Raw genomic sequence first — 27,835 nt, forward strand, 5'->3', positions numbered from 1 at the left:
AGCTCAGCCAGCCCCCGGGGGGCCTGCCTGAGGTGGGGGACCCGGGCGCTGCCTGCAGTCTGCCTACACTTAGCCTGCTTTGCTGCTGTGGCCCACTGGGCGGAGACAGAGCCATGTGACGTCCGCAATGTGAATGGATCGCAAGTGTGCACTGCCTGCCTGCCACCTGCCTGCCCCGCTGGCCTCCATCCCGCTGCATCCATCGCTCTGGGAGCCGGGTCTCCGTCTTCTCACTCCTCTTAACAAACCTCCTCTCTCTCTGCCTCCTTCCTCTCGACTCCCTTCGGGCATTCCTTGAGCTCTTGTCTGCTTCCCTCACTGAGGGCTCCCTCCGATGAATGGGCAGACCGAACCCTGTCCTCACGGGCACTGCTGGGGCCGCCGCTCTCGGCCGCTAGCTGCACTCCAGCAGTCAGGCGTCTTGGGGCGTAGGCAGGAGAATGTGGAGTTGGCCACCGTCCAGGGCCTGTCCACCTCTGGGCCCAGACTCCCTGCCCCCAGATGACACGGAGAGACGACAGCTCATTTTCCTCCAGCCTCTTGTTGGAGAGTTGTTTCCAGCCCGGCCTGGCCCAGCCCTGGGCCAGCGGCCCCAGAGCCACCTTCACACTCCCAGCACCCTGGGCAGACAGGCACCCCCTGGCAGGTGTCCCTCGGCGGCTCCTTGACAGAGGTACTGGGCACCCCCCCACCCGCCGCCGTTGTGGGGTTAGCTGGGCTGTGTCCCTGGAAAGGCAGGAAGCAAGCCTGTACCTCCAGAAGGTCTCTCTTTTTGGTGAGGGCTTAGTTCACATGCAGGGAGCGTCATCCCCCCTGCTGTGGCCGCCGGGGTGCGGGGCGGGGGGGCACAGCTTGCCCCTCCTTTGTCCCGATGGCCCGAGCTGGGCTCAGGGCTGCAGGGCCAGTTTCTGGGGAGAAGCTTGTCTCTCTTCAACCGGGGAGACAGGCTGGGGCTTCCGTAGTTTCTTTCCACTGGACTGTGGGTGATGAGCCAGCCCGCCCCGGGTTCAAATCCTGCTCTGTTGCCTGAACCCCTGACCGTGCCGAGCCTCGGCCTCCTGGAGCCGAGTGGACCCGCCCCCTGCCCCCTTCCTGCTCCCGTGGGTCGTGTAGCTGGCTTGTGGCTCCCTGGGTTGCGATGAGATGAGATTTTCACAGATAAGAAACTAGCGGCTCAGAGAGGGCCGGGGATTCGTCCCAGGCTTCCCAGTGTGGGCGTGTTGCTGGGAGTCAACTTTGGACCCCAGAGCCTGCTCAGGGTTTCCACCATGGGAGCCCCCCACCCCCCAAGAAGAGACCAAACTCCACCTTCTCCTGCTGCCAGCCGCCAGGCCTCCCACTGGTGAAACTGCCCCCAGGCGCCTGCTTCCGAGCCTCAGCCTGAGCCCCCAGGGCCCGCCCTCCCCTCTCTGCCCCGCCCTCCCCTCTCTGCCCCGCCTTCCCCTCTTTCCTCCTCTCCCCTCCTGCCCCCTTCCCCAGCCTTCATGTTGTGCGTCGGGGCGTGTGTGTGCGCGTGCGTGCGCGTGAGACCGTGGAGAGCGCTGTCTCCAGTCCTTGTCCGTGTGTCCGTCCCCCTCCCTGCAGCACAGGTGCATGTTGGTGCTCCCCTTGCAGAAACACTCTCGACTCCCAAAGCCGCTGCCCACCTCTGGGCTGTCCAGGATGCCCAGGTCTCGGGCTCGCTTTGATGGGGGCACCGGGCCGTTGGGGGGACTTGTGGGCTGGCGAGTGAGGAGCTGGGCTGGAGCCAGGGCCCCTCGCTGGCGCTCCAGCTGAGGTGGGGCAGTGGGGGGAGGCGCAGGCTCGGGCCAGGGCTCTGACTCGCTCCCTGTTTTCTGCACGCCAGATGAGAGCTCCGAGGACGAGGACGAAGACGAGGAGGACGGGCTGGACGAGGAGGAGGTTGAGGCCGCCGGAGGCTGTAGGCTGGGGGCCCGGGAGCGGGCGCTGTCGCCAGGCCTGGAGGAGAGCGGGCTGGGCCTGCTGGCCCGCTTTGCAGCCAGCGCCCTCCCCAGCCCCACCGTGGGCCCGTCCCTGTCAGTGGTGCAGCTGGAGGCAAAGCAGAAGGCCCGCAAGAAGGAGGAACGGCAGAGCCTGATGGGTAAGTACCAGCAGGTGGGCTGCAGGGAGTCGGGTACCGCTGCCCCATGCTACAGATGAGGCATCCGAGACTCAGATAAGCTGGGGAGCCCTGCCTCCTGGGCCAGCTGTGTCCTTAGCAGAGGGCACTGGGTGTGGCGGCTGTGGCCTGCCACTCCCTGTGAGGAGTCTCCAAAACCGTGCAGTGACCTTCACTGTTGATGCTGCCAACGAACAGCACCTGATCCCTCCACCTCAGGTGCCCGCTATCAGGCAGCTCAAGGAAGCAGAGGCTTCGGATCTGCAGCCCGCGGGGCTGAGGGAGCCCACGGGAGGCCCCTGATCCAGCCTGGGGGGTCAGGGAGGCCGCTCCAGGTTGGCGACGCTCTGGTTGAGCCATGACAGAGAAGTGGGAGGAGGCTAAGCGTACGTAGAAGAAATCAAGGTGCAGGTGGAAGGAACAGGCCATGCAGCCTTTTGGAAGAAGGGGAAGCTCTTTACACTTGGGGCAGTAGAGGGGTTTCATTCAGTGAGATGCACTGGCCCAGACAGGGCAGGACTCATGGGGCCTGGGGTCGCAGCGTGGAGGAGGTCATCAGTGTGTGTGTGTGGGGGGGCCAGGTGTTGGGTCGCTGTGAGCCAGGCCTACCTTCCCACTGCCTGGATGGGCAGACAGAGGCAGCCGGCACTACCACTCGGGCAGGAGGCTCAGCCTGGTCCCGGCCCCACTTCCTCTTTCTGCATCTCCAGTCATATCCTTGCCTTCTTGGGATAGACAGACGTCTTGGGACCCTCTCCTGGGCCCCCTCCCTTTCTCAGGGGGCCAACTCTCCCAACATGGACCCAGCCCACCTTCACCTGGGGATGGTGTTTGCGACTGAGGTGGTCCTGCATGTGTTCAGGCTGTGAGCTCGCCTGGCCTCAGTAGGGGCAGCTCCTTGGCCGGGCTGCTCCGGCCTCCTTGCCCTTTTCTGAGCCTTAGCGGTATACGTGAGGCCCTCCTGGCAGGGGCCGGGGCCAGGAAAATGGGCCCTGGGTGCTACCCTACTGACCCCCAGGCCTCCCCCAGCTGCCCTGGCTTCACGCACTCCACAGGCTTCAGGACCAAAGCCCATTCCCAGTGGCCTGCACCACCTCCCGAGACCCCATCTCTGGGGTGATCTCACTGTCTCCCCGGAGTCCACACCAGGCTCCAGGCCCTGCCCTGCCTCCCTCCTCTCCCTTCTCTCTCTCTTACCCCCATGTTCTGCAGTTGTCCCCTGGGGGCTTCGGGCCTGGCTCCATCCAGGCCTGCCCCTCTTGGGTGTTCTCTACACAGAAGCAGCTGCAGGGCTTTTCCTCAGAGCTCACACTTGACCAGGCCACTTCTCTGTGTAGGACCTCTGACTGGCTCCCATTGCCCTCTGGACAGATGGCACCTGTCTGACCCTCCACCCTCAGACTGGCTGCTCAGACAGCATCATCCTGTCCACAGCCTCCACCCCCCACCCCTGTTTGCACCAGGCATCCCAGAGCCCTCAGGCCTCTGCACTTGCCCCAAACGGCCGTTTCATCCAAATTGTCAAACGTATTGGCAGAGAGTTCAGAATTTCTCCTTTTAATACTTTCAGTGTTCTAAGGGGCTGTGGTGATGTTGCCTTTTTCATTGCTGTTACAGATAATTTGTTTCTCCTCTCTTTATTTCTTGATCAGTGTGGCTAGAAGTTATTGACTTCAGCTCTTTGTTATTTCCTTCCTTCCTTCCTTTTTCTTTGGGTATAATTTACAACCACTTGCCATTTCTTCTATTTATTTATTTCTTTTTAAAATTTATTTTTGGCTGTGTTGGGTCTTCATTGCTGCACTCGGGCTTTCTCTGTTCGCGGTGAGCGGGGGTAACTCTTTGTTGCGGTGCATGGGCTTCTCATTGCGGTGGCTTCTTGTTGCGGAACTCGGGCTCTAGGCGTGCGGGCTTCAGTAGTTGCATCATGCAGGCTCAGTACTTGCGGCACACAGGCCCTACAGCGTGCGGGCTTCAGTAGTTGCAGCATGTGTGCTCAGTAGTTGCTGCGCACAGGCTCTAGGGCGCGTGGGCTTCAGTAGTTGTGGCGCACGGGCTTAGTTGCTCCGTGGCATGTGGGATCTTCCTGGCCCAGGGATCAAACCCGTGTCCCCTGCATTGGCAGGTGGATTCTTAACCACTGTGCCACCAGGGAAGGTCCCTGTTTCACTTTCTTGATAGTGTTGTTTAAAACAAAAAATTTTAATTTTGTTGAAATCCAATTTATCTATTTCTTCTGATGTCACTTGTACTTCTGGTGTTATGTCAGAAAGTACTGCCTGATTCAAGGTCACAAAAATTTAGTCCTGTATTCTCCTAAGAGTTTTATAGTTTGAGAGTTACATTTAGGTCTGTGATCCATTTTGAGTTATTTTTGTGTGCGAGTGATGTAGGGGTTTTTTGCATGTGGAGATCCATTTGCCTCAGTATCATGTGTTGAAAAGTCTGTTCTTTCCTCATCAAATGCTCCTGGCGCCCCTGTCAAAAATCAGTTGAACAGTTGAAAATAAATATGAAGGATTATTTCTGGATATTCAGTTCTATTCCATTGATCTATATGTCCTTATGTCAGTACCACATTATCTTGATTACAGTGGGAGTTTTTGTAGGAAGCTTTGAAACTGGGAAGTATGGGTCCTCCATCTTTGTTGTTCTTTTTCAAGATAGGTGCTTCAGAGTCCCTTGCATTTCCATATGGATTTTAGGATCAGTTTATCCATTTCTGCAAAAAAGCCATCTGGGATTCTGATAAGAATTGTATTGAATTAGTAGATAATACTAGGGAGTACTGACTCCTCAACGATGTAAGTTTTTCAGTCCGTGAGCATGGAATGTCTTTCCATTTATTTGGGTCTTTAATTTCTTGCAGCAATGTTTTGTAGTTTTCATTGTATGAGTCTTGCATTTCTCTTGTAAATTTATTTCTAAGTAATTATTATTTTTGATGCTATTTAAATGGAATTCTTTTCATTTTTGGAGTATTCGTTGCTAATGTATAGAAATAGAATTGATTTTTGTAAATTAATCTTGTGTCTTGCAACTTTGCTAACGTCATTTATTCTAAAAGCTTTTCAGTAGATTCCTTAGGATTTTCTGTATACAACAGGGGTCCCCAACCCTCAGGCCGTGGACCGGTACTGGTCTGCAACCTGTTAGGAACTGGGCCGCACAGCAGGAGGTGAGCGGCGGGCGAGTGAGTGAGTGAAGCTTCATCTGCCACTCCCCATCTCTCCCCATGGCTCGCATTACCAGCTGAATCATCCCCCCTCCAATCCGTGGAAAAATTGTCTTCCATGAAACCAGTCCCTGGTGCCAAAAAGGTTGGGGACTGCTGATATACAAGATCATGTCACCTACAGATAGAGATAGTTTTGTCTTCCTTTCCAGTGTGTATTCCTTTTATTTTTCTTGCCTAATTGCTCTGGCTAGAATCTCCCATGCAATATTGAATAGAAGTGGTGAGAATAGATATCTTTGTCTTGTTTGGTTTTTTTCCCTGCCCTCTAGATATCTTAGGGAGAAAGCACTCATTCTTTTACCATGAAGTATGATGTTAGTGGTGGGTTTTTTCATAGATGTCCTTTGTCAGGTTGAGGAAGTTTCCTTCTCTTTCTCATTTGTTGAGTGATTTTATCATGAAAGGGTGTTAGATTTTGTCAGTTACTTTTTCTGTGTCTGTTGTGTTCATGTGGTTTTTATCCTTTATCCTATTAATATGGTGTATTACTTTTTTTTTTTAAAGAATGATTTAAAGATTTTTTTTGTTTAAAGAATGTCAAACCAACCTTGCATTCCTGGGATATATCCCACTTGGTCATGGTGTATAATCTTTTTTATATGTTTCTGGATTATGTTCACATTTGTTTATGTCCTTCTGATGGATTGACTATTTCATCATTTTAACATGTCCTTCTTGGGCTTCCCTGGTGGCGCAGTGGTTGGGGGTCCGCCTGCCGATGCAGGGGGCGCGGGTTCGTGCCCCGGGCTGGGAAGGTCCTGCGTGCCGCGGAGCGGCTGGGCCCGTGAGCCGTGGCCGCTGAGCCTGCGCGTCCGGAGCCTGTGCTCCGTGACGGGAGGGGCCCCAACAGTGAGAGGCCCGTGTACGGCCAAAAAAAAAAAAAAAAAAAAAAAAAGTCCTTCTTTGTCTCTAGATTTTTATCTTAAAATCTGTTTTGTTGGATAAAAGTACAGACATATCTCAGAGATAATTGTGGGTTTAGACCAACACAATAAAGCCACAATAAAGCGAGTCACACAAATGTTTTAGTTTCCCAGTATGTATCAAAGTTACGTTTACGCTATACTGTAGTCTTAAGGGTACAGTAGCATTATGGTTTTAAAAAAAGCTACATGCCTTAATTAAAAAATACTCTCTTGCTAAACATTGGTAACCATCATCTGAGCCTTCAAAGGTAACTGATGACAGATATAACATAACAAATATAATAATATAATAGTAATAATGAAAAAGTTAGAAATATTGTGAGAATTACCGAAATGTGACACGGAGATATGAAGTGAGTAAACACTGTTGGAAAAATGGCGCTGGTAGACTTGCCCAATGCAGAGCTGCCACAGATCTTGAATTTGTGAAAAGATGCATATCCGCAAAGTACAATCAAGTGGGGTATGTCTGTACAGCCGCTACAGCTCTTCCTTGGTTTCTGTTCACATCGTATGTCTTTTTTTATCCCTTGACTTTGCATCTGTGTCTTTACTCTTGTCTTCATTACTTTTTGTCTATTTTTTTTGGTCTTTTTTTGTGCCTTTGTTCCTCTTTTACTGCCTGTTCTTTTGGGGAGGAGGCATTTGCACAGGACGCTGGTTGGGAGTCAAGAACGCAGGTTCTGCTCCCTGTCCTGTCCCGCAGCGAGGCCACGGCAGATCCTTCCCTCTCTCCGGGCCTCATGCTTGTCGCCACCACAGGACCCTGACAGAGCCCACTTCCTCTGTGCCGGGCACCATTCATGCTGCCCCATGGGTCTCATAAATATTTATCTTCTGAAGCGCTCTTACCCTTGAGGCTCCACCCTCCCCTCTTTCAAGCGAGTGTCCACTCCTGGTCACTGCTCTGCGCGCTGTCCTGTACTGGCTCCCTCTGCAGGTACCTGCAGTATTCTGTGTGCATCTAGGTTTTCTGCAGGGGGCTGTCATCGGGTGGGGTCTCATTCTGTCATGCCCAAAAGCAGGACTGGCAAAGCCAGTGGTGTTTTGTGGCCTGCACCCTAATTAGCCACGAAAGCCCCCAGCTGCCTCCCCCGGCAGCTCTGTTAACAAAAGATTAATTAACAGGATCATTAAGCTTTGCAAGTGCGCCCTCCTCCCAGCCCCACCCTTGATACTGCGGCTGCACCTGTTGGGGTAATGGGGCTGGGCGTCCCTCAGGAGCCTTTGTGGCCAGGCTGCTGGCTGCTCAAGGCTCCGCAGGCCTGGGGTGCGGGCCTGGGGTCCAGCCCTGGCTTACCAGCTCATTGGTCTGGGACCCAGGGCAAGTCCTTTGCTGGGGTGGTCAGCCCAGGGCTGTCACGGACATCTCATCCCCGGGGTCTGCCTGGAGGAGGCAGGCCCTCCTCATTCTCCCCATGGGGAGAAGCACCATTAACCCCCCCGTTTAGATTCTTTCCCTGGCCACCAGCTCTGGGCCAGGCTCTGAGCTGTCCAGTGTTGTGGGCTCCAGGAGAACTTGGGGATCTATTGCTGGGGGCAGAGCAGGACGAGATAGACAAACACAGACGGGACTCTGCAGTGTGCTGTGTGCCTGTGGTGATGGAGGGATGGCCAGAGCACTCCCCAGGACGCAGAGTGGGTCTTCTCAGAAAGGAGGCTGCAGCTGTCCAGGTAGAGGTCAGGGGAGAGATGGTGCTCTGGGCAGAGGGCCAGCAGGAGCGAAGACCTGGGGGTTTAAAAGGACAGAGGACAGCGGATCCTGGTGAGGGTGTGCATTCAAGGAGCCCAGGAGCTGGGCCCTAGGCTCCGGGCTGCCCTGCAGCAGAGGGATGTGGGCCCCCCGGCTGTGGGAAGGGGCGGCTTCGGGGGGGAGGGGAGGGGCTGGGCCCCAGGGCTGTGTGGGTTCTGGGGAAGCCTGTCCTCCAGAAAGGGGAATGTGTGCCAAGGACCTCCCAGCTCTGAGGAGTGGCTCCAGGAAGCAGAGCGGAGGCCCCTCTGGGCTTGGGGATTTTGTGCAGGCTTTCCCACCTTCCTCCCTTAGAGCTGCTGCCCCTACAGGTGTGGGCCCTCCCCGGCTCACCTGCCCTGGCTTCCGGGACTCCTGTGGAGGCACAGGAGGGGCGGGGAAGCTCACACGTGCCCAGACGATGCTCTTGGGGTGAGGGGTCCGGAGCAGAGTCTGGGCAGCCGGCAGGGTTTGGGTCGGGAGGGGCCAGCAGGGTCTGCCGCTCACAAGCATGCGGCCGGAAGCCCTCCTCCTCTGGGCCTCAGGTTCCTTCCCCGAGACAGGTTGAAGCCTCCCACGGTGATGTCATCCCCTGCAGGAGGGCTGGGCTGTGGCCTTTCTCCTGGTGGCCAGAGCGGCTGGGTGGGAAGTGGGGGCCCGGGAGCCCCTGTCCACAGCCCCTCCCTCACCCACGTGCAGGCACGGAGTTCGAGTACACCGACTCGGAGAGCGAGGTCAAGGTGCGGAAGCGGTCGCCTGCCGGGCTGCTGCGGCCCAAGAAGGGGCTGGGGGAGCCAGGTCCTGCCCTGGCTGCGCCCGGCACCCGGGGCCCCGGCAGCCCCGACAAGGCCAAGCTGGCGGCCGAGAAGGGGCGCAAGGCCCGCAAGCCGCGGGGCCCCAAGGAGCCTGGCCTGGAGGCGGGGCCCGAGGCCAGCGACGACGACCTGTGGACGCGGCGGCGCAGCGAGCGCATCTTCTTGCATGACGCGTCGGCCGTGCCCGCGCCCAGCAGCGTTGCGCCTGCTGCCACCAAGCCCGGCCGCTGCGGCAAGGCTGGCCCGCCCAGCCCACGCAAGGACGCCGGCCGCGTGAAGGACAGGAAGGACCCCAGGAAGGTAGGGTGCGGCGCGGGGCGGGGGCCCTTGGACCTCCTGTCTCGGAGTAGAGTTCTCAGACCTGGGCGAGGCACAGAGACCCCAAAGGGCGGTGGTGACCCTCAAACGCAGTCACCCACCTACCGACGACCTCTGTGATGGGCACGCCTCTGGGTGCCCCTTGATGAACGTCTTTGATAAGGACACCTGCAGCCGGGCTAGCAAGTGTTGTGTGAACTGATGAGCTCAGATGATATTTCAAGGTCTCTGCCGTAACTGTCATGCGCTACATGACAGTGATTGCTGTTGGTGACAAAGTCTTAGCTCTCACACCCAAAGGAAAGCCTCATTTCTTGAGAGGTTAGGGAAGATAGAGATGGGATTTCTTTTTCCTCATCCAGGGTTCAGAGGTCCCTGAATTCTCTCCACAGACACCACAGGTTGAGAACACCTGCTTTTCAAGAACTCAGTGATGATTAGACCTGTTACCCTTCTTGCACTGGCTGCTAGGAAGCTCACGGCCAGTAGTTCGCTCTTTAGGTGGTCGCATTCAGACCTAATGGCCAGCTCGCGACAGTGGTCTCTGACTCAGGCCTCTCTACTCCATGTCCCTGATGGAAGGCAAACCCTCAAATAGCAGTGTCATTCTAGACAAAGCCACAAAAAGGGACCAGACTCCGCATCAGTTTCCTGATAATGGGTGGTGGTGAGGAAGGGGCTGCTTTTCAGTGTCATCCACAGGGATCTCTTGTTTTCTCACGGCTGAAGCCATCTCAGGTTTTTCTGATCCTTGGAGAGAAGGCGCTCCAATAATACATAATGATGATGATTGTACAGGGTGACCCATGGTAGGGGCCAGGCGTGTTCTAACCAGTTTGTATACTTAATGTGTTGGTAAAGGGAAACGTGTTGCCTGCTCACAGCACATCTGACACTAACTCCCCGGGGTTGGTGCAGACCCCACAGTGACGGGCTCAGTCCCACAGGACTGCCCCCACCCCATCCCCACTCCAGATGCCAGTCGCAAGTCCTAGGTTGTCACCTGTGCTTTTTGACCAACCAGCTATAGATCAAGGATTTTCATGACCCCTCTCCTCCGGTCGATAATTCACCAGAATGACAGAACTCCGGAAAACACTTTACTTACTGTTACGGTTTACTGTAAAGGATGCAACTCAGGAACAGCCAGATGGAGGAGATGCACAGAGCAAGGTGGGTGGGAACGGGTGCAGAGCTCCCATGCCCTCTCCGGGCACACCGCCCTCCTCGGCGTGTTCACCAACCCTTGAGCTCTCTGAACCCCGTCGTTGAGGGGTTTTTATGGAGGCTTCATCACAGAGGCATGATCGATTAGTAACTCAACCTCCAGCCCCTCTCCCCTCCCTGGAGGATGTGGGTGGGGCTGAAAGTTTCAAGCTTTTGATTGTAGCTGGTCTTTCTGGTGACCAGGCCCCATTCTGAAGCCATGTAGGGACTCACCAAGAGTCACCTTATTAGAACAAAAGGCGCTCGCTCCTATGACCCAGGAAATCCAAAGGGTTTTAGGAGCCCTGTGTCAGGAACAGGGGCAGGGACCAAATATGTATTTCTTTTGACGTCACAGATGACTACTTACGAAGCCACATGAGGTAGGTTGCTTACTCATATTAACTGCACGTTACAGGTGGTCCTGGAACCTGCCCAGTTAGCCCAGCAGCTAATGATTATCAGAGCTGAGCTTTCAACACTGGGGGTCTAGCGCCAGAGCCGGGGCCTTAACCACAGAGCAAACCTTCGGGCCTTTCCCAAGATGGCACCTTCTGTTGGGGAGAGAGGGACCAGGGGCTCGCTCACCTGATCTCAGCCTTCTGATGACACAGTCAGACACTGGAACAGAACCGATTAATTGTCAGCCAAAGGAGAAGTCAGACACCAAGGAAATCACTCCAGGAACAACCAGTGTTCATAGTTTTGTGAGATACACTTTTGTATCCTGCTTTTTTTGTTGTTGTTGTTTTGTTTTGTTTTGTTTTTGTTTTTGCTGTACGTTGCGGAGCACAGGCTCCGGACGTGCAGGCTCAGCGGCCATGGCTCACGGGCCCAGCGCAGGCTCACGGCCATGGCTCACGGGCCCAGCCGCTCCACGGCATGTGGGATCTTCCCAGACCGGGGCACGAACCTGTGTCCCCTGCATTGGCAGGCGGACTCTCAACCACTGCACCACCAGGGAAGCCTCTGTATCCTGTGTGGCATGACCGTTTATTTTACTTTTTTTTAAATCACTGTCTCCAAATGGCTGAATAACATTCCACCATCTTGCTGTCCTGTGGTTTTCAACGTCTCCCGCCATCACCCATGCTAGCCATTGGTGATTTGGTTGATGATGGTCTTTTGCCATTGTAATTACCACAGCAATGAACATCTCTGTTCTGTGTACAGAACTTGTCAGTTTTGGAGTTTTTTTATTAAAAAAAAAAAATCTTCCCAGAAATGGGCTTTCTGGTCAGTGGGAAAGAAAAGGTTATCAGTTTTATCTGATTGTAACAGTAATTTGCATGATAAGGAAAAGGAAGAAAATTAAATTCCATACGGAGATAACTTTTTTTTTTGGGGGCTGTCAGTGTCTCTTGCCCCACTATGTACAGCTGCAAAGATGTGCCCCATAAGACAAGCTGTCTATTTAATAACAGAAGTCAGGGCAAGAGGAGACATAACCACATGACAAACAGTCCCTCAACCCCCAAGATGCAGTCTGATTTCAGAAATATGCACAGGATCAAACATGCACCAGAAACGAGAAAATATAATGTGTGTGTGTATACATAGAAAATACATATTTCTCCCCCCAAATAGAGATTAAAATGAATACCTCTTATCGCTCTAACATTTCCCACTTTTTTCCTTTTAATGCTCTTGGGTTTGGATTTCACCCGTCTGATGTGGAAGCTGTGACTTCTGCTGTTGTCTTGGTAACATTCGCCCAGTCTTCCTTCTCTCGGTGTCTTAATTTTCCATCTCCCCTGTGGCCCCATGACTTGGTGGTTGGTTGTTAGGCATGTGGCTTTTAAAAAGGCATGAAGTGACCCCTGCCCCCACCGCCCGTCACCTTTGTAGCCTGAACCTGCTTCTTATACAGAGTATCATCACTTCCATTTCCTGTGCTGTCACCTCTTCCTCAGAACAGGACCCTCAGCCGCTGTGATAAAAGCTTGTAACTGTATCTACGGACACACCAGGTTGCTGGATATCTAGGTTGTTTCCACTCTTTTGCTCTGATAAGTGGAGCCATGCACAGTCCCCGTACGCTGGCCCAGTTTCCGCTCCCCCAGTGTGGGGAGCGTCCCTGAGCCACCCTGGGGGCTTTGAGTTGGTGGGGATGCGGCACCCCACACTTCTGGGGCAAGAGGAAAGTAATGCAGGCCTCCGGAAGCAGTCGGACAGTGGGTGTACGGTTCTAAATGCTTCTTCCAGGAATATACCTGTAGAACTAATTGCTAGTGTTGTTTTTCTTGGCACCATCCAGCAGAGGAAAAAACAGAGGTGGGTGGTCGGATGAATCTCGGGTCCCCCCATCAAGGCACCTTGGGCAGCCACCACCTCTGTGTCTGCCAGACATACCAGGGGGAAAACGTTGCAAAGCAGAATTTTTGGTAAATTCCCATCTGTGTTTAAAAAAGAAAGTACTGTGTATACACAGATGTGTCTGCATAGCCCACATGTTTACATGGTTATGTGTGCTTGTGGAAAGCTCTGGAAGGACACACCATGCTGTTATTAGTCCCTCTATTTACCTCTGTAGTTGGTGGGATCGTTGGAGAGGAACTCACATATATACACTTCGGTGTTGTCTTTTTTTTTTTTTTTTTTTAACAACAAGTAATATACAGTAGTGATAAAACAAGATTGAAACCAGAAATACTTGCCAGGAGAGGGAGGGTGTTTTGTCCTCTCTCTGGACAGTGAGCGGCGGGGCCTGGGCCCTCTCTGCCCTCTGACGGCCACCCTGTCACTTCATCCCCAGAAGAAGAAGGGGAAGGAGGCCGGATCAGGAGCCTCGCTGCCCCCTCCCCGTGTTCCTGCCCTGACCCCCGAGGCCCGGGCCCCTCACACCAGCTCTCCGGCCACTGCCAAGAGGAACAAGGCCAAAGCCAAAGGGAAGGAGGTGAAGAAGGAGGTGAGGTTTCCCATGGGGCCCCAGGCTTGGGTGAATTGCGTTGCTTGGTTGACAGACGGAGGCGTCCCTGGGTGTGCTCCACCCCCATGCCCCCAGATCCCTCGTGTGGCTGGAGGCACTGCCTCAGCCCATTTCATCCTCCCTCTGGTCTTGGGGGTGAGCCCAGCTGGGACCCCAGTCCCCCATGTGGCAGACTCCACCGAGGCCTGAGTGTGACCCCGGAATTCCAGGGAGGGTCCTAGCCGGGCAGGACTGGGATGCCGTGTCCTAAGCCATTGGTCTTTCTTGCTCTGTCCCCAGAACCGGGGGAAGGGGGGAGCCGTGAGCAAGCTGATGGAGAGCATGGCTGCCGAGGAGGACTTCGAGCCCAACCAGGACTCGAGCTTCTCTGAGGATGAGCACCTGCCACGAGGCGGGGCTGTGGAGAGGCCACTAACTCCCGGTGAGCGCCCACGATGCTGTGTTGGCTTGGGCCTGCGGGTGCAGGAGGTTCTCCTGGGGCAGTTACTAGGGCCTGAGCTAGCATGGGGAGGGGCAGGGAATGGGCAGCTGGGAGGGAGATGGGGGGGGTTTGAGTGCATTAGGAGGGAGAGTACATGGGCTGTGTGAGCAGATGAGGGGAAGAGAAGGGGTGTGGATGGGTATTGGCAGGTGGTGGGGAGAAGCTGTCATCGAGACAGGTCTCAGAGGGGAGCAACTGGGCTTTGCTGGCTGGAGGCTGGGATGCTCGGGGGACATCCCAGGGAGGTGACATCCAGTAGGCACTTGGACCTGGGGGTCTGGAGCTTGAGGTTGAGGACCTGAATTAGGTGGGGGTGGGGATGGATCGAGAGGAGGAGCAGGGCCAGCCCTGAGGAGCTTTGTCACCTGCTTGGGAGTGTATCTGTCAGCTATTGCTGTGTAACAACCAAGTGCTCAGACTCAATGGAGGGTGGCAGTAAGTTGTCAGCGGGACAGCAGGGTGACCTTAGCTGGGCTTGCTCCCATGATAACGGGATGGCTAGGGGTCCACTGATGCAGGGACAGCTCTGCCCCACCTGGACCGCTGGGCTGGTCAGGGTGTGTTCTTCTCATGGCCGTGCTGCCAGAGGCTCGAGAGGGAGAGTGGGAACCAGTGAGGCCTCCCGAGACCTCGCTCGGTTCAGATTCAAGCACTTCTACCCTCGTCCGTTGGCCAAAACAGGTCACGTGGCCACACCCAAGGTCAAGAGGTGGGAAGTCCACTCCACCTGTGGTGAAGCCGTGGCAGGGGTGTGGGTGCAGGCGGGAACCAAGAAGTGGGCCTGTCATTCCGTCCACCCCAGCGAGCCATCTGGGTTTCTCTGTGTGGGGTAATGGCAGGGAGGGCCCAGGTTCAAGGTCCTATAGAGAAGAGGAGCAGGCCCAGGAGGCTGAAGCAGCGTGGTCGGGCCCGGGGGGAAGAACTGAGGAGAGTCTGGGGTGGGGGTCCCAGGAGGGGACGTGGCCCGGGGCGGTGATGGGGCGTGGCAGCCTCGGGCGGAGGCCTGGTCGGGGTGGGCAGCGCTGACAACCCAGCTGTGGGGGATTGTGTCCACCAGAACAGATAGCATCCCAGGTGGAGGAGGAGCTGGTGGAGGGGTCCCAGGGCTGTGGCCGAGGGGCGTGACGGGCTCTGATGGCGCATCGCCTCACGGCGGGGCTCAGAGAGGGGTGGTCTTCAGATGAGGGTGGGGCAGCACCTGCGGGGTGTCACCCCGGTTCCTCCCTGCCTGGGATCTTCGCAGACGCGCTGGGAGGGGAGGGGCTGTGCACACCTGGCACGCATGCAGCGCCCCGCACGAGGCCCGTCTGCTGGCACATAGCCGCGCGCACAGATGCACGTGTGCCCGCGGGCACCCTGGGCCTTCTGCTCTGAGAGGGGTGACGGGGCGACAGGTGGGCCTGGGGGGCAGGGCCCAGGGGACGGGACGGAGGGTCTCAAGGCTGACCCCCCGCCCCCAACCCCGCTGCGACCCCGCCTCACCCGAGCCCACTCCCGCAGCCCCTCGCTCCTGCATCATCGACAAGGACGAGCTGAAGGACGGCCTGCGTGTGCTGATCCCCATGGATGACAAGCTGCTGTACGCGGGGCACGTGCAGACGGTGCACTCGCCAGACATGTGAGTGCGGGCAGGCGCCAGGCGGGGCAGCCCCGCTCAGAGCCTAAGCGCCTCGCCCAGTCCTGCACCCACAGCCTTGCTGGGCCTCTGGGCGCGTCGCTTCGCCTCTCTGAGCTGTGGCTTCCCTGCATAGGAGCGGGGGGCATGGGCGGGCCCCCGGGTGGGGCTCAGCGGGAAGGAGCAGGAGAGGGCGCGCTGGGCTCTCCTGGATCTGTGAACCCTGGTTGTGCAGACGAGGAAGCGGGGCACAGAGGGGCCAGACTGGCCCCGAGTTTATGCCGCAGGTCAGCAGACCCTCAGGCTCCAACGGCACGTCCCCGTGGTGCGGGAGGTAGAGCTGGCGCGCGGGGGTGGGGGTGGGGGTGCTGGGAGTCTGGGGCGTGGCGGTTCCCCTGGGGACCTCACGCCTCGCCGCCCTGGCCTCGCAGATACCGTGTGGTGGTGGAGGGCGAGCGCGGGAACCGGCCCCACATCTACTGTCTGGAGCAGCTGCTGCAGGAGGCGGTGAGGGAGGGAGACGGGGCTGGGGGGGCGGGCGCGGGGCTGCTTCTGCCCACCGCCCGCGCTCAGCCCTTCGCCTTCCCAGATCATTGACGTGAGGCCGGCCTCCACTCGCTTCTTGCCACAAGGGACCAGGATCGCAGCCTACTGGAGCCAGCAGTACCGCTGCCTCTACCCGGGCACCGTGGTCCGAGGTGAGACCCTCCCCCGAGACCCTCCCTGACACCCGTTTCCCGCCGTGTTGGCATGGATCCATTTGGTTCCTGAAACCCAAGTCAGGTGGCCTTAAGCACAGAGTTTTATCGGCTCGTCTGAGTGAAGACTTACAGGGCTTTAGGCGCGGTTGGACCCAGTCACTGTGCCGCGGTGTCATCGGGGCTCAGGCTCCCAGTGTCCGTCAGCCATGCTCTCAGCTGTGCTGTCATCACACCCCGCTCCTGGGGACTCTCTCACCTTCTGAACAGATCCTGTCATCAGAGAATCTCCCACTTTTCCCATCTGGGTCCTAGGATGGAGTCTCACTGAGCTGGCTTGGGTCACATGGATTTCACGTGGGTCACAGGTCTTGGGCTTGTCCTTGCTAACGACTGAGGCAGCTTCCTGATTTTTGCCTGTGGACTGAGAAGGGAAGGCCGCTTCCCCAGGAACGTTGACCTTGTTAGCAGAATAAGAGATTGGAAGCTGGGCAGACAAAATAACAGGTAGCCCAGAAGATGTGGGTGTGTGGACGCCAGACCTACAAAGCCGGCAGGTAGACAGACAGTGCACACTTAGCTATTGCAGAGCCAGCACATCGGGGAGCCGGGGGTCTGCGTGTGTGTTACAGCCCGAAGCCAAAACCAGAGGCCAAAGATAGTCCACCTCTTGGCCGCCTAACGTCATCCATACGTGCCCAGGAGATGGGAACGGGGATGCTGGGCAGGAAGTTCTCTCACAAGGGGAAAAGTTCATCTCTGTTTAGCTCTCCCGGGGCTCTCTGGCCTCTGAGCCTTGGGGGCTGACGGCTTGCTAGGCCTGCCTCACAGGTGTCACTCTTGGGATTTCCCCTTACCATCATTCTGAGAATTCCATTTCTCTCTCTCTCCTGTGCTGCATCCCATGTCTTTCTCTTCCTTGTCCCTTTCCCTCCTTGTGGCAGAGGACCTTTCCGTAGCTTTCGGAGAAAAAGGGTCCATGGGAGGTAAATTCCTCAAGTACATGTGTGCCCAAGATCTCCTTATCCTATTCTGTTCTTTTTTTTTTTGCGGTACGCGGGCCTCTCACTGCTGTGGCCTCTCCCGCTGCGGAGCACAGGCTCCGGACGCGCAGGCTCAGCGGCCATGGCTCACGGGCCCAGCCACTCCACGGCATGTGGGATCTTCCCAGACCGGGGACGAACCCGCGTCCCCTGCATCGGCAGGTGGACTCTCAACCACTGCGCCCGGGGAAGCTCCCTATCCTGTTCTTTAGAGATAGTTGAGCTGGGTATAAATTCTACATTGGAAATAATCTTCCTTCACCTTTTCGAAGTCACTGTTCCATCCGGATTCTGATGTCAGAGGCCCAGATCTTCATAGGAGACCCACTTTTCTCTCTCTGGAAACTCAGAATCTTCCCATTATTCCTAGATCGGGAATTTCATGTGGTCTCTCTCTCTCTCTCTCTCTCTCTCTCTCTCTCTGTGTGTGTTGCTGGGTATTTGGGGGAAGGGGGCTTTGATTCGGAAGCAGATTTCCTTTGTTCCTAGAACTTTTTCTCATATTACTTCTTGGAGATTTTCCTTCCCTCATTTACCCTCTTTTTCCTGGAACTCACACTCATCTGGTGGCCCTCAAGACTAGGATCTTTTTTCCCATTTTTGTCCATTTTTTTAATCTTTTTGTTCTACTTTCTGGAAGATTTCCTCACCTCTGCCCTCTGGCCCTTCTATTCTATTGAATTTTGGATATTTCTGCTGTCATTTATAGTATTCCTAAGAGTTCTTTCTTACTGTCTAAATATTCTTTTTTTTTTTTTTTTTAATTTTTGTTCTCTTTTTGTTCTCTTGGATTCCTTTTTTTTCCGGGGACATATTGTTTCCATTTGAGGTTTCTTCAGCTCTCTTTCCTTCTGCCTTTCCCTTCCTCTCCCTGTGGGCTGTGTGTCTGTACCTCTCTGTTCTGTGCTGTCCTTTGTTGGAGGCTGTTCTTTCGTCACTGGTGATCCTCAGCAAGCAGACTGGAAGCTGTGTGTGGGCAGGGCCTCCTGAAGGTTGGGGGGGGATGTTTTGTTTAGGGACACCAGTACCAGCACCTGTGGCTCTTCACTCATCAGATAGCCCACGGCTCCAGCCTCAGGGCTCAGTGTCCAGCACTTGGGAATGGGGCTGGGATGACCCCAGCCCCATCCTTTGTTGATCGGGGAAGGGTCTTGGGACGAGTGGACACGGCCGCGCGCTTGGCCAGACTGGGAGCCGGTGCTCCTGGGACCGCCTGAGTCCACTCTGTTCGGACTTCCCTGTCACCCTGGTTGGTGTGGCACCTGCCACCCTCCTCTGCTGTGCCCAGTGTCCAGGCGTAAAGCCTGCAGCCCCTGCTGCCGTGGCACCCCCGAGTCTGTCCAGGGGTGGGGTCCCTGCATCCCTGCCTGCAGAGGTGCTTGGTGCTCAGGAGAGGGGATCCTGGGGCTCCCCTGTGAAAGCCGGGTTCCTTCTCTTTGGTGCCACCTCCTTCCAGGCCCCTGACTGAGCAGAGAGCCCAGAGTGAGGGCAGTTCCTCTTGTCCACACGGGTGTTGTCTTCGGAACGTCCGGCACTCTCACCGCTGCTGTCCCTTTGCCCGCTCCGTGTCCTTTACAGCCCCGTCCTTGCTGTTCTTCGTTGATCTGGGGAGGGTCTCGGGACGAGTGGACACGGCCGCGCGCTCGGCTGGACTGGGAGCCGGTGCTCCCGGGACTGCCTGGCTCTGAAGCCCACGTCCTGCCCGCTGCGCACCCGCCCTCCTGCATCCTGCTCCCGGGACTGCTTCCCGGCTCGTCTCTGCTCCCCTTCGGCCCCCTGACTCCGCCCCTCCTCCCACAGGCTTGCTGGGCCTCGAGGATGACGGGGACCTGATCACCGTGGAGTTTGATGACGGAGACACCGGCAGGATCCCCCTCTCGCACATCCGCCTCCTGCCCCCCGACTACAAGATCCAGTGTGAGTGGTGGTCCTGCCGCCCGGTGGGGGCCCACCCGTTGCAGGCTGGCTCTGGGCTCTGTCTGCTGTTTGGACCATTTGCACCCACAGGGGGTGGAAATGGCAGAAAGTGTGGGTGGGGGCTCCCAGAATGGTCTCGGGAGGGGGGAATCCCAGGCCTCCCCAGATCTGCATCCCGAGACTTGTGAGACCAGCCCCAGGCCGGGCAGTGCAGGCCAGGGAGGGATCGGTAACTGTCACGGGCAGTTCCACGCTGTGTCCGTGATAGCGTTCAATTCTTGTCCAGTCCTGTGTGTCTGGAAATACCATCCCCTTTGGCCAATACGAACCTCGGGTTTAAGAGGTGAAATGACTTATCCAGGGTCCCTCGACTGGTCAGAGGCAGAGCCGGGACTCGGACCCAGGACTGCCTGACTTCCAGGGGTCCAGTGTTTTCGTGAACCCTCCAAATGGATCATGAAAGCCACAGGGTCAGCCCCACCCTGGTCATTTATTCGAGGAGCCCCCGTCGCACGCATGTGCAGACACCCAAGCTACGTCCCTGCAGATGGGCCTCCCACCCGACTGCGCAGCCTAGGTGGGCAGGCTGAGTGGGGTCGGCCATGCAGTGTCGTCTGGTCCCTCCCCCCGCCTCCTCCCCACGACAGATGACACTCCTGTGGCCGGGAGAGCAGAGACCCGGGCCTGAGCCACTGTCTGTCCTGCCCCACAGGTGCTGAGCCATCCCCCGCCCTCCTGGTGCCTAGCGCCAAGCGCCGCAGCCGGAAGACCAGCAAAGACACCGGGGAGAGCAAAGACGGGGCCGTGCCAGGGTCCGAGGAGCCCGGCGCCAAGGCCCGGGGGCGCGGGCGGAAGCCCAGCACCAAAGCCAAGAGCGGTACGTTGGCCGTGCCTGGGCCGCCGGGACCTGGGGCCTGCTGCTCACACAGGGTCTCTGCACAGACACTGCTCCCCACCTGTGTGGGAACTTGGCGCTGCAGGGCTATTTGGGCCCTGTGACAGATTAGGAAACTGAGGCTCAGGGAGGCGCGTTGACCTGTCAGAGGCAGAGCTGAGATCCAGCCAGCTGTGTTCCCTCCAGAGCAAAGTGCTTTGGGCTAAGAGCCCAGGCTCCCGAGGGCCACTCTGGGGCCACCACATGTGGACAACTAAGGTGCGAGAGCCGCTCGTCCCGAGGCCCCGAGAGGCTGCCGCCCCAGCCCCGCTCAGGACCCGGCAGAGCCGGGATGGGGACGGGCTCACTGGCTCGCGAAGTGCTGGCCTCACTGGGCTTTTTCCTTCTCTCTTCTAGACAGAGCTGCCGTCCTGGAGGAGGGGGGCTCGACGGATGAGGTCCCTAGTACCCCGTTGGCCCTGGAGCCCATCAGCACCCCAGGTTCCAAGAAGAGTCCCCCAGAATCTGTGGACAAGCGGGCCAAGGCCCCCAAGGCTCGCCCAGCTCCCCGACAGCCCAGCCCAGCGCCGTCCGCCTTCACCAGCTGCCCGGCACCCGAGCCCTTTGGGGAGCTGCCGGCCCCTGCCGCGGCCCTGGCCCCCACCGCCCTCGTCGCCATGCCCATCACCATGCCCGCCACGCGCCCCAAGCCCAAGAAGGCCCGGGTTGCTGAGGAGTCGGCCCCCAAGGGCGCCCGGAGGCCTGGGGAAGAGGCCGAGCTGCTCGTCAAGCTGGACCGTGAGGGCGTGACGTCGCCCAAAAGCAAGAAGGCCAAAGAGGCCCTGCTTCTGCGGGAGGACGCTGGCGCGGGGGGCTGGCAGGAGCCCAAGGGCCTGCTGGGCCTGGGCAGCTACCCTCCGGGGGCCGGCGGCAGCGAGCCCAAGGCGGCCCGGCCCAAGGCGGGGGACGGCGACCTGGCCCAGGAGCCTGGGGCCGTGCTCACGTTCGAGGACTCGGGGAGCCCCAAGAGCCCGGACAAGGGCCAGGCCGAGCAGGACGGGGCCGAGGAGTCGGAGAGCGGCGGCAGCAGCAGCGGCGGCAGCAGCAGCGACAGCGGCGGCAGCAGCAGCAGTTCTGAGACTGAGGGAGAGGAGGACGGCCAGGGTGGCGGCCGGAGCTGCAGCGCCTCCAGCTCGAGGGCCTCCTCGTCGTCCTCGTCCTCGTCCTCGTCGTCGTCCTCTTCGTCCTCCTCGTCCTCCTCGTCGTCCTCGTCGTCCTCGTCGTCCTCCTCGTCCTCTTCGTCCTCCTCGTCGTCTTCGTCGTCCTCCTCGTCGTCGTCCTCTTCGTCCTCGTCCTCTTCCACCACGGACGACTCTTCCTGCAGCTCGGACGACGAGGCCGCCCCTGCCCCGGCAGCCGGGCCCTCTGCCCCGCCGGCCCTTGCCAGCAAGGCGCCCAAGCAGGCGGCCAAGGCCCGCTCCTCGGCCCACTCTGCAGGCAAGAAGGCGCCGGCGCCCGCGCCCCAGGCCCCCCCGCCGCAGCCCCCGCAGCCCGTGCAGCCCAAGGCCCAGGCTGGGGCCAAGAGCCGGCCCAAGAAGAGGGAGGGCGTCCACCTCCCCACCACCAAGGAGCTGGCCAAGCGGCAGCGCCTGCCGTCGGTGGAGAACCGGCCCAAGATCGCCGCCTTCCTGCCCGCCCGGCAGCTCTGGAAGTGGTTCGGCAAGCCCACCCAGGTAGCTGGGGGCGGGGTTGTCCCCACGTGTCTTTCTCTGGCCTCCCAGCAGCCCCACGGCGGAGAGTCGGGGTGACGGGTGTGGAGTCTGTCTGACTCCACCAGAGTCCTGCCCCTCACACAGCAGCACTGCCTCTGGTCCCCGGGACCCAGACCCACCCTCCGCGGGACCCACTTACCGCACAGGCCTTTAGCTGCCATGCCGCAGGGTCTCAGAACCGCGCGGCCACACAACCTGAGTTTCTTTGCTTTTGCTTCATTTTCCGCTGAAAACGAATGGCTCAAGGCTTCTGGTTGGCTAATTAGCAGTCACAGCAGAAGGTACTTTCTTTCCCTCTCTTGGCCGGGCTGGGTCACTGCCTGCCCCTGAGCTAATCGGTGTGGCCCACAAGGCAGAACGTTCTGGTTGACTGCGTCTGAGTCATGTGGCCACCCCTGTAGTAGGTGGGTGTTTGTTCTCCAGAAGGAGCCCTCCAGGCCCCCCCATGCCTTGGGCACATGCAGACACGCACGTGTACACACACACAAATGCACGCACGTGCATGCACCTGCATATACACGCACACACGAGAAGCTTCTGTGTGCAGAAGGGGAACAGCCTGGAGGCCACCAGTCCACCCCATGCCCCTGGGCAGGAAGAGCCAGGCTCCTTGTCTACGGGTGCAGCCCGTCTGGTTTCCCCACAGCGTCTGCCGCCCTGGTCCACGGTCCTCCGAGGCCACGCCAGAGCCAGGCCAGGAGGAGGCACCTGGCTGGGTCTGGACCTTTTTAATGCCGGTGCTGCCAGGCAGGTTTTAGGGGTTGGGGGCTGACAGCGATGAGCTTGCAGGGCCTCTGGCAGTGTACCGCTTAAGAAGCTTCTGGCATGTTTGCATTGTATCAGCTCCCTGGCTGCGTTAGCAAGGCCGGAGAAGTTGGGAGGATGTTCTGAATCAAGACTAGCTTGGGGGTTTCTGTCTAGGCAGCAGCCTTTTAGGGCTCCCCACTGTGCCACCCAGGGTCAGTTGGATCCCCGGGGGTTGGTGGGTGGACAACTCCACCTGCCACAGGCTGCACCCTCAAAGGCTCCTTAGAATAGGGTGGGGAACTCCCCCCTTGGTCAGGCAAGTGCTGCAGAGTGGGAAGTCGGGGAGGGTCCTCCCCCAACCCCCGCAGCTCCCGCGCTCCTGGTTTCCCTGCCTTTGCGGCACCACCTTGAATCTGGGGCAGATGATGTGCTGCTCCGACCCTGCAAGGTGTGAGTTGTCGGACTTTACGTGCGTCCCCCACCCCCCGATTGCTGGCTCCAGGCTGAAAGGGCCTCTCTTGGCAGGGCCACCACTTGAGATAGCAAACTTGAATGTGTAGATTCTTGTAGAATCTTTCCTGACGAGCCACACTCAGACATTCCAGACCAGCTCCTCTGGAGCTCTGGTCCCGGCAGGCACTGTATCCAGGGCCATATCAAGGAGTGATGGCTTCTGAGCCGAGGACAGGTATGTTCTCACTGTCCTGCCCCCACGGTGATTGGCCAGTTCCTTATCTTAGCATCTTCCATTTGCACGTTCCAGTGTCAGTGTTGCTGGGGGCACTTGCTGCTGTAGAGGTCAGAGCCCAGGGCCAAACTCATTTAATAGGAAAGTCTAGGGTGTCCGGCTTCAGGTACAGCTGGATCCAGGGGCCTGAGGGCTGTTTTCAGAGGCACTCTCGGGCTCGTGCTCCAGGCTCGAGTTTCTCCTTTCTTCCTCCGTACTGGTCTCCTTCTCCGGCAGCCCCAGCAGCTTTCAGCTGACCTTCTACCAGCTCAGAAGTGACAGTAGGAGGAGGTGTCTTTTTTAGGGTTCAAGCTAAAGTTGCTGGCACGTCTTTGGCTTAGGTCCCGGGTGCACCCTTGAGCCAGTCACAATGGCCAGGAGAAGGATGGGATGTTTGGATTGGCCAGACCAAGTCCTGTGCTGGCCACAGGGGCCCAAGGGGGATCTGTGAGGAGAGTGGCCGTGGATGCCTAAAAACATACCTGCTGTCAGATGCGTTGGTTTAGAGATCTTAGCCGTCCCTATCACCTTGAATCAGTTAGTACCATGCTTTGAGCTGAAAATAATTTGAGCAGTTTACAGAACACGTAAGAAACCTGGACATTAAAAAGTCTGTCACGGAATTCCCTGGCAGTCCAGTGGTTAGGACTCCATGCTTCCACTGCAGGGGGCACGGGTTTGATCCCTGGTCGGGGAACTAAGATCCCACTTGCTGCGATGCGGCCGAAAAAAAAGTCTCACCAGGGATCCAGTGAATTAAAAGTAGAAAAGGGACAGGTGGATAAAGTAGGAAATTAGCCTGTGGGTTTTTCTTGTTCAGACAAAAAAAGAAAGACAAAAAACGCTTTGGCGCCGCCTAGTGGCCAGTCCGAGAAGGGAAACGAGTTTTACAGGTTAGTCGAGGAGAAGGCGCGCTGGCTCCACTGGAGGGCAGAGCAGAGCTTTGCATAGGCCTGGCTTCTCCGTGTTTGCCTGGGGACAGTGACGGGCCCCAGAGCTGCCTGGCGGTGGGTTTTGGATTCTGGTGGCTGGTCTCTTCCCTCCTTGGAGCCTGCCCATCTGTGCGTCCCAGTGCCAGCCCAGGCGGGGGCACTGAGGCGGCTTCAGGAAATGTTTGTTGAGTGAAAAAAAAAAAAAAAAATCCAGCCACACTGTGGGTCTGGCAGACGTGGGCCCAGTGCTGGATCCCGCCGGGCCGGGCTCTGATCTGTTTAGTGGCTTTCCTGGGGAAATGGGCGGGAGCTCGGGGTGGTGTAGACTGAGGCTGTGCCGCGAGCAAGCGGCTTTGTGACCCCGGTGGGTGTTGAGTGAACCTGCTTCGTTGTAGCCCCGACGTGCGGGGCAGCGTGGGGGGGAGCGATGTGCTCTGTCCGGAGACGCAGCCGTGTCCCCTCCTGGGACCTCCCGGTCCCTGTCTGGAAATTGGGGGCCAACAGGGGCTGCTGTGCCTCGAGGGCTGGTGTCAGGACCCAGTGGGAGGAGCAGGGATCCTGCTGGGCCCCAGCAGTGGCTGTGGCGTCTGCCGCACAAACGCTCGCGTGTGGGGCGTCCCTGGGGCCCCGCCGGCCCCGCCGGCCGACACGGCTCAGCAACGGGGAGTTGGAAGTCGCTCCCAGCTGCAGGGTCCTTAGTTCACGTGGAGTCTCTCTTGGAAACCCGGTCGGCCAAGGGGATGAGCGAGGGCTCCCCGATCAGAGCAAGCAGGGGGCTTCTCCCCTGGCGCCGCTGCTGTGGAACCCCGGGGTCGGGGCGGGGGCGGGGGCGGGGCGCGTGCCCTGACCCGACTCGCCCGCCCACAGCGCCGCGGCATGAAGGGCAAGGCCCGCAAGCTCTTCTACAAGGCCATCGTGCGCGGCAAGGAGATGATTCGCATCGGGGACTGTGCCGTCTTCCTGTCAGCTGGCCGCCCCAACCTGCCCTACATCGGCCGCATCCAGAGCATGTGGGAGTCGTGGGGCAGCAACATGGTGGTCCGCGTCAAGTGGTTCTACCACCCCGAGGAGACCAGCCCGGGCAAGCGCCTCCATGAGGGCCAGGTGGGCCGGGGCCTCGGCGTCGGGCCGTGCTGGGGGGCGATGGCTGGGGCGGTCCCTACCCTGGGGTCGGGGTCGGGGGTCAGGCAAGGCGGGGCCCGGGCTCACCGCAGCCCCCGGTCTGTGCTCACAGCACTGGGACCAGAAGCCCGGCCGCAGCCTCCCCGCAGCCCTGCGAGCCTCCAGCCAGAGGAAGGACTTCATGGAGGTAGGAGAGCGCGCGGCGCTGGTGGGGCCTCCAATAACCCTCCCCACGCGGCCTCGGGAGGGGCCGGGCTCCCTCGGCCTCCCCGCCCAGTCTCTCTGACCTTGAGCTGCTGTTTCCTGGTCTGTCTCTCCCAGCCGCTGTCTCTGCGTCTGTCACCCTTGGTCTCTTACTCTGCAGGTCTCTGTGTCTGTTTCTTGATCTCCTAGTCTCTGGGTGTCTCCCTTGGTCTCTGTCCATCCTCGTCCTCAGCCCCGCTGTGTTTCTCGAGTTCTCTCTGGGGATCTCTCCCTGGTCCTTCAGGTCTGGGAGGGGTCTTCACCCTGACGCCCGCCCGTGTGCCCGCAGCGCGCCCTGTACCAGTCCTCCCACGTGGACGAGAACGACGTGCAGACGGTGTCGCACAAGTGCCTGGTGGTGGGCCTGGAGCAGTACGAGCAGATGCTCAAGACCAAGAAGTACCAGGACAGCGAGGGCCTGTACTACCTGGCGGGCACCTACGAGCCCACCACGGGCATGATCTTCTCCACCGACGGCGTGCCTGTGCTCTGCTGAGCGCCCGGCCCGGCGGGGCCCTCCCCATCACTGCCACGGCTCGGCGGCCTCGTGCGTTGGTTGTGTGCATGCGAGTGTGCCCACGGACAGCCTGGCGCGTAAGTGTACATGTGTGTGCCCGTATGCATGCACGTGTGTGCGCACATGTGCACACGTCCAGACCCCCTTCCTGACTCCTCGGTGACCCCACGAGAGGGCCCCTCACGGGTCCCAGCACCTTGTAAGCGTTCGGCCGGGTCCTGGTGCCAACTGGGGATTCGGTGGGAGGGGGTTTCCGAGCAACCCACCTGATGCTCGCTTGGGGGGGGGGCGGTTCCCGCTGCTTGGGGGTCTTCCCAGTGCCCGGCCCCCTTGGCACGGAGCCCACCCCGAGCCTCCCACCGTGGGACGGGGGCGCTCCCACGTCTCCCCAGCCTCAGTGACCAGGCCGGGCCTGTTCTGGGGTGCCTGCCCGGGGCCCGGCCTCCACCCTCTCAGGATGGCCTGGACTTGGGGAACAGAGCCAGGTGTGTGTGTGTGGGGGGGGTGCCCAGGAGCACCGGCCAGGCACCAGGGGGAGGGGGCTGCATGCCCCGAGGCCCCGGGAGGGCCCACCCCGCTGGTCCAGACCCTCACACTACAGACAACCCCCATGGTGCTGAAATCCTCGTCCCGGCCATACCCGGAGGGAGGCGGCGGTTCTTAACCTGTACAGTTTTATTGTACCAAGAGACTCTCCCCTGTATCATACGCCTTCAAATGGAGTCAAGTTTTTAATTATATATATAAAGATAAATATATATAAATATATATAAATATAAACTTTTTAAAACTGTGAAAAAAATAGCTATGAAATTATAAAAAAAGCAAACGCATTCTGACGTGCGGAATATTATCTTTTACTTCCTGTTAGATGAGCGTGTCTAGCACCCAGCTTCACGGCCCCGTCCCAACCTCACCCCACACGACCCCACCCCGCCCCCGCCCCGGCCCAGGTGTACTGTACTCGCCCCCAGGATGGAGACGGACTTGGGGAGAGCAGAGGCTGAGGGAGGGGAGAGGGGGCCGGCAAGCTTGCAGCCCTGCTCAGCCCACGAAAGCACTTACAGCCCCCACGCCTTCCGGGGGACCGGAGGCCTCGTCCAGACAATCTTAAGGGAAGGAAAAGCCAGACTTCGGTTTTGTTTTTTGGGGGAATTATTGTTTTCCTTTTTTTTTTTTTAAGTTTCTTTTGGAATTTTGTTTGTTGGCAAATTCTGTGTGATCTTTTTCATAAAAAAAAGAAAAGAAAAAAAGCTATAATTGGAAAAGTACCGTTGTCTGGAGTGGTTCATTTCAGGGGCTGGGGTGGGCTTGGTGTCGGGATGCAGATCCTGGGGGGGGGAGCCACATGTGGCTGTTTGTTTAAACAAGAACCAATTTGAATGAAAAGACATGAAAAGCTTCTTGGCTGCACTGACGCTGTCTTTGGTGGTCAACAGTCAGACAAGGTCAGTGGGCTGCTGTATTCGGCTGGCCCGCATCCGTCAGTGCAGAAAGTTCTCTCGGCCAGACTGGAGCTGGAGCTCACCCAAGGTGGCAGAGTAGAGAGCCCCTGAGCTCACCTCCTCTCACGAGCACACCAGTAGCACAGTGAAAGAGACCGAACCTACCAAGAAGATCTACAACCAAAGACATGAAGAAAGAACCACAGTGAGACAGTTAAGAGGGGTGGACTTGCTGTATAGTCGGGCCCACATCCCCAGGTGGGTGACCCACAAACAAGAAAAACTAACGTGGTAGAGGTTCTCCCACAGGAGGGAGAGTTCTGAGCCCCACATCAGGCCCCTCCCCCCGCTCAGGGGTCCTACCCTGGGAAAATGCGCCCCCAGAGCATTTGGCTTTGAAGGCCAGTGGGGCTTAATTTCAG

General features: G+C 58.1%; 1 protein-coding gene across 2 annotated transcripts in view; it reads left to right on the forward strand.

The window, feature by feature from the left end:
• LOC112412041 (trinucleotide repeat-containing gene 18 protein-like) overlaps window positions 1–27,227 on the forward strand; it is a 45,215-nt gene extending 17,988 nt beyond the window's left edge. For both annotated transcript variants that reach the window (XM_024763499.1, XM_024763500.1), the window contains 13 exons: window positions 1,847–2,101; window positions 8,712–9,127; window positions 13,107–13,259; window positions 13,560–13,701; window positions 15,262–15,379; window positions 15,808–15,883; window positions 15,966–16,074; window positions 18,918–19,034; window positions 19,747–19,911; window positions 20,326–21,641; window positions 24,954–25,190; window positions 25,321–25,395; window positions 25,741–27,227. In XM_024763499.1, coding sequence (XP_024619267.1) covers window positions 1,847–2,101; window positions 8,712–9,127; window positions 13,107–13,259; window positions 13,560–13,701; window positions 15,262–15,379; window positions 15,808–15,883; window positions 15,966–16,074; window positions 18,918–19,034; window positions 19,747–19,911; window positions 20,326–21,641; window positions 24,954–25,190; window positions 25,321–25,395; window positions 25,741–25,947 — 3,386 coding nt within the window. In that variant the 3' untranslated portion in view covers window positions 25,948–27,227. The remainder of the gene's footprint in view (window positions 1–1,846; window positions 2,102–8,711; window positions 9,128–13,106; window positions 13,260–13,559; window positions 13,702–15,261; window positions 15,380–15,807; window positions 15,884–15,965; window positions 16,075–18,917; window positions 19,035–19,746; window positions 19,912–20,325; window positions 21,642–24,953; window positions 25,191–25,320; window positions 25,396–25,740) is intronic.
• The last annotated feature ends 608 nt before the right edge of the window (window positions 27,228–27,835 follow it).

Source organism: Neophocaena asiaeorientalis, unplaced genomic scaffold (genome assembly GCF_003031525.2).
Source record: "Neophocaena asiaeorientalis asiaeorientalis breed wild unplaced genomic scaffold, Neophocaena_asiaeorientalis_V1.1 scaffold223, whole genome shotgun sequence".
NCBI lineage: Eukaryota > Metazoa > Chordata > Mammalia > Artiodactyla > Phocoenidae > Neophocaena > Neophocaena asiaeorientalis.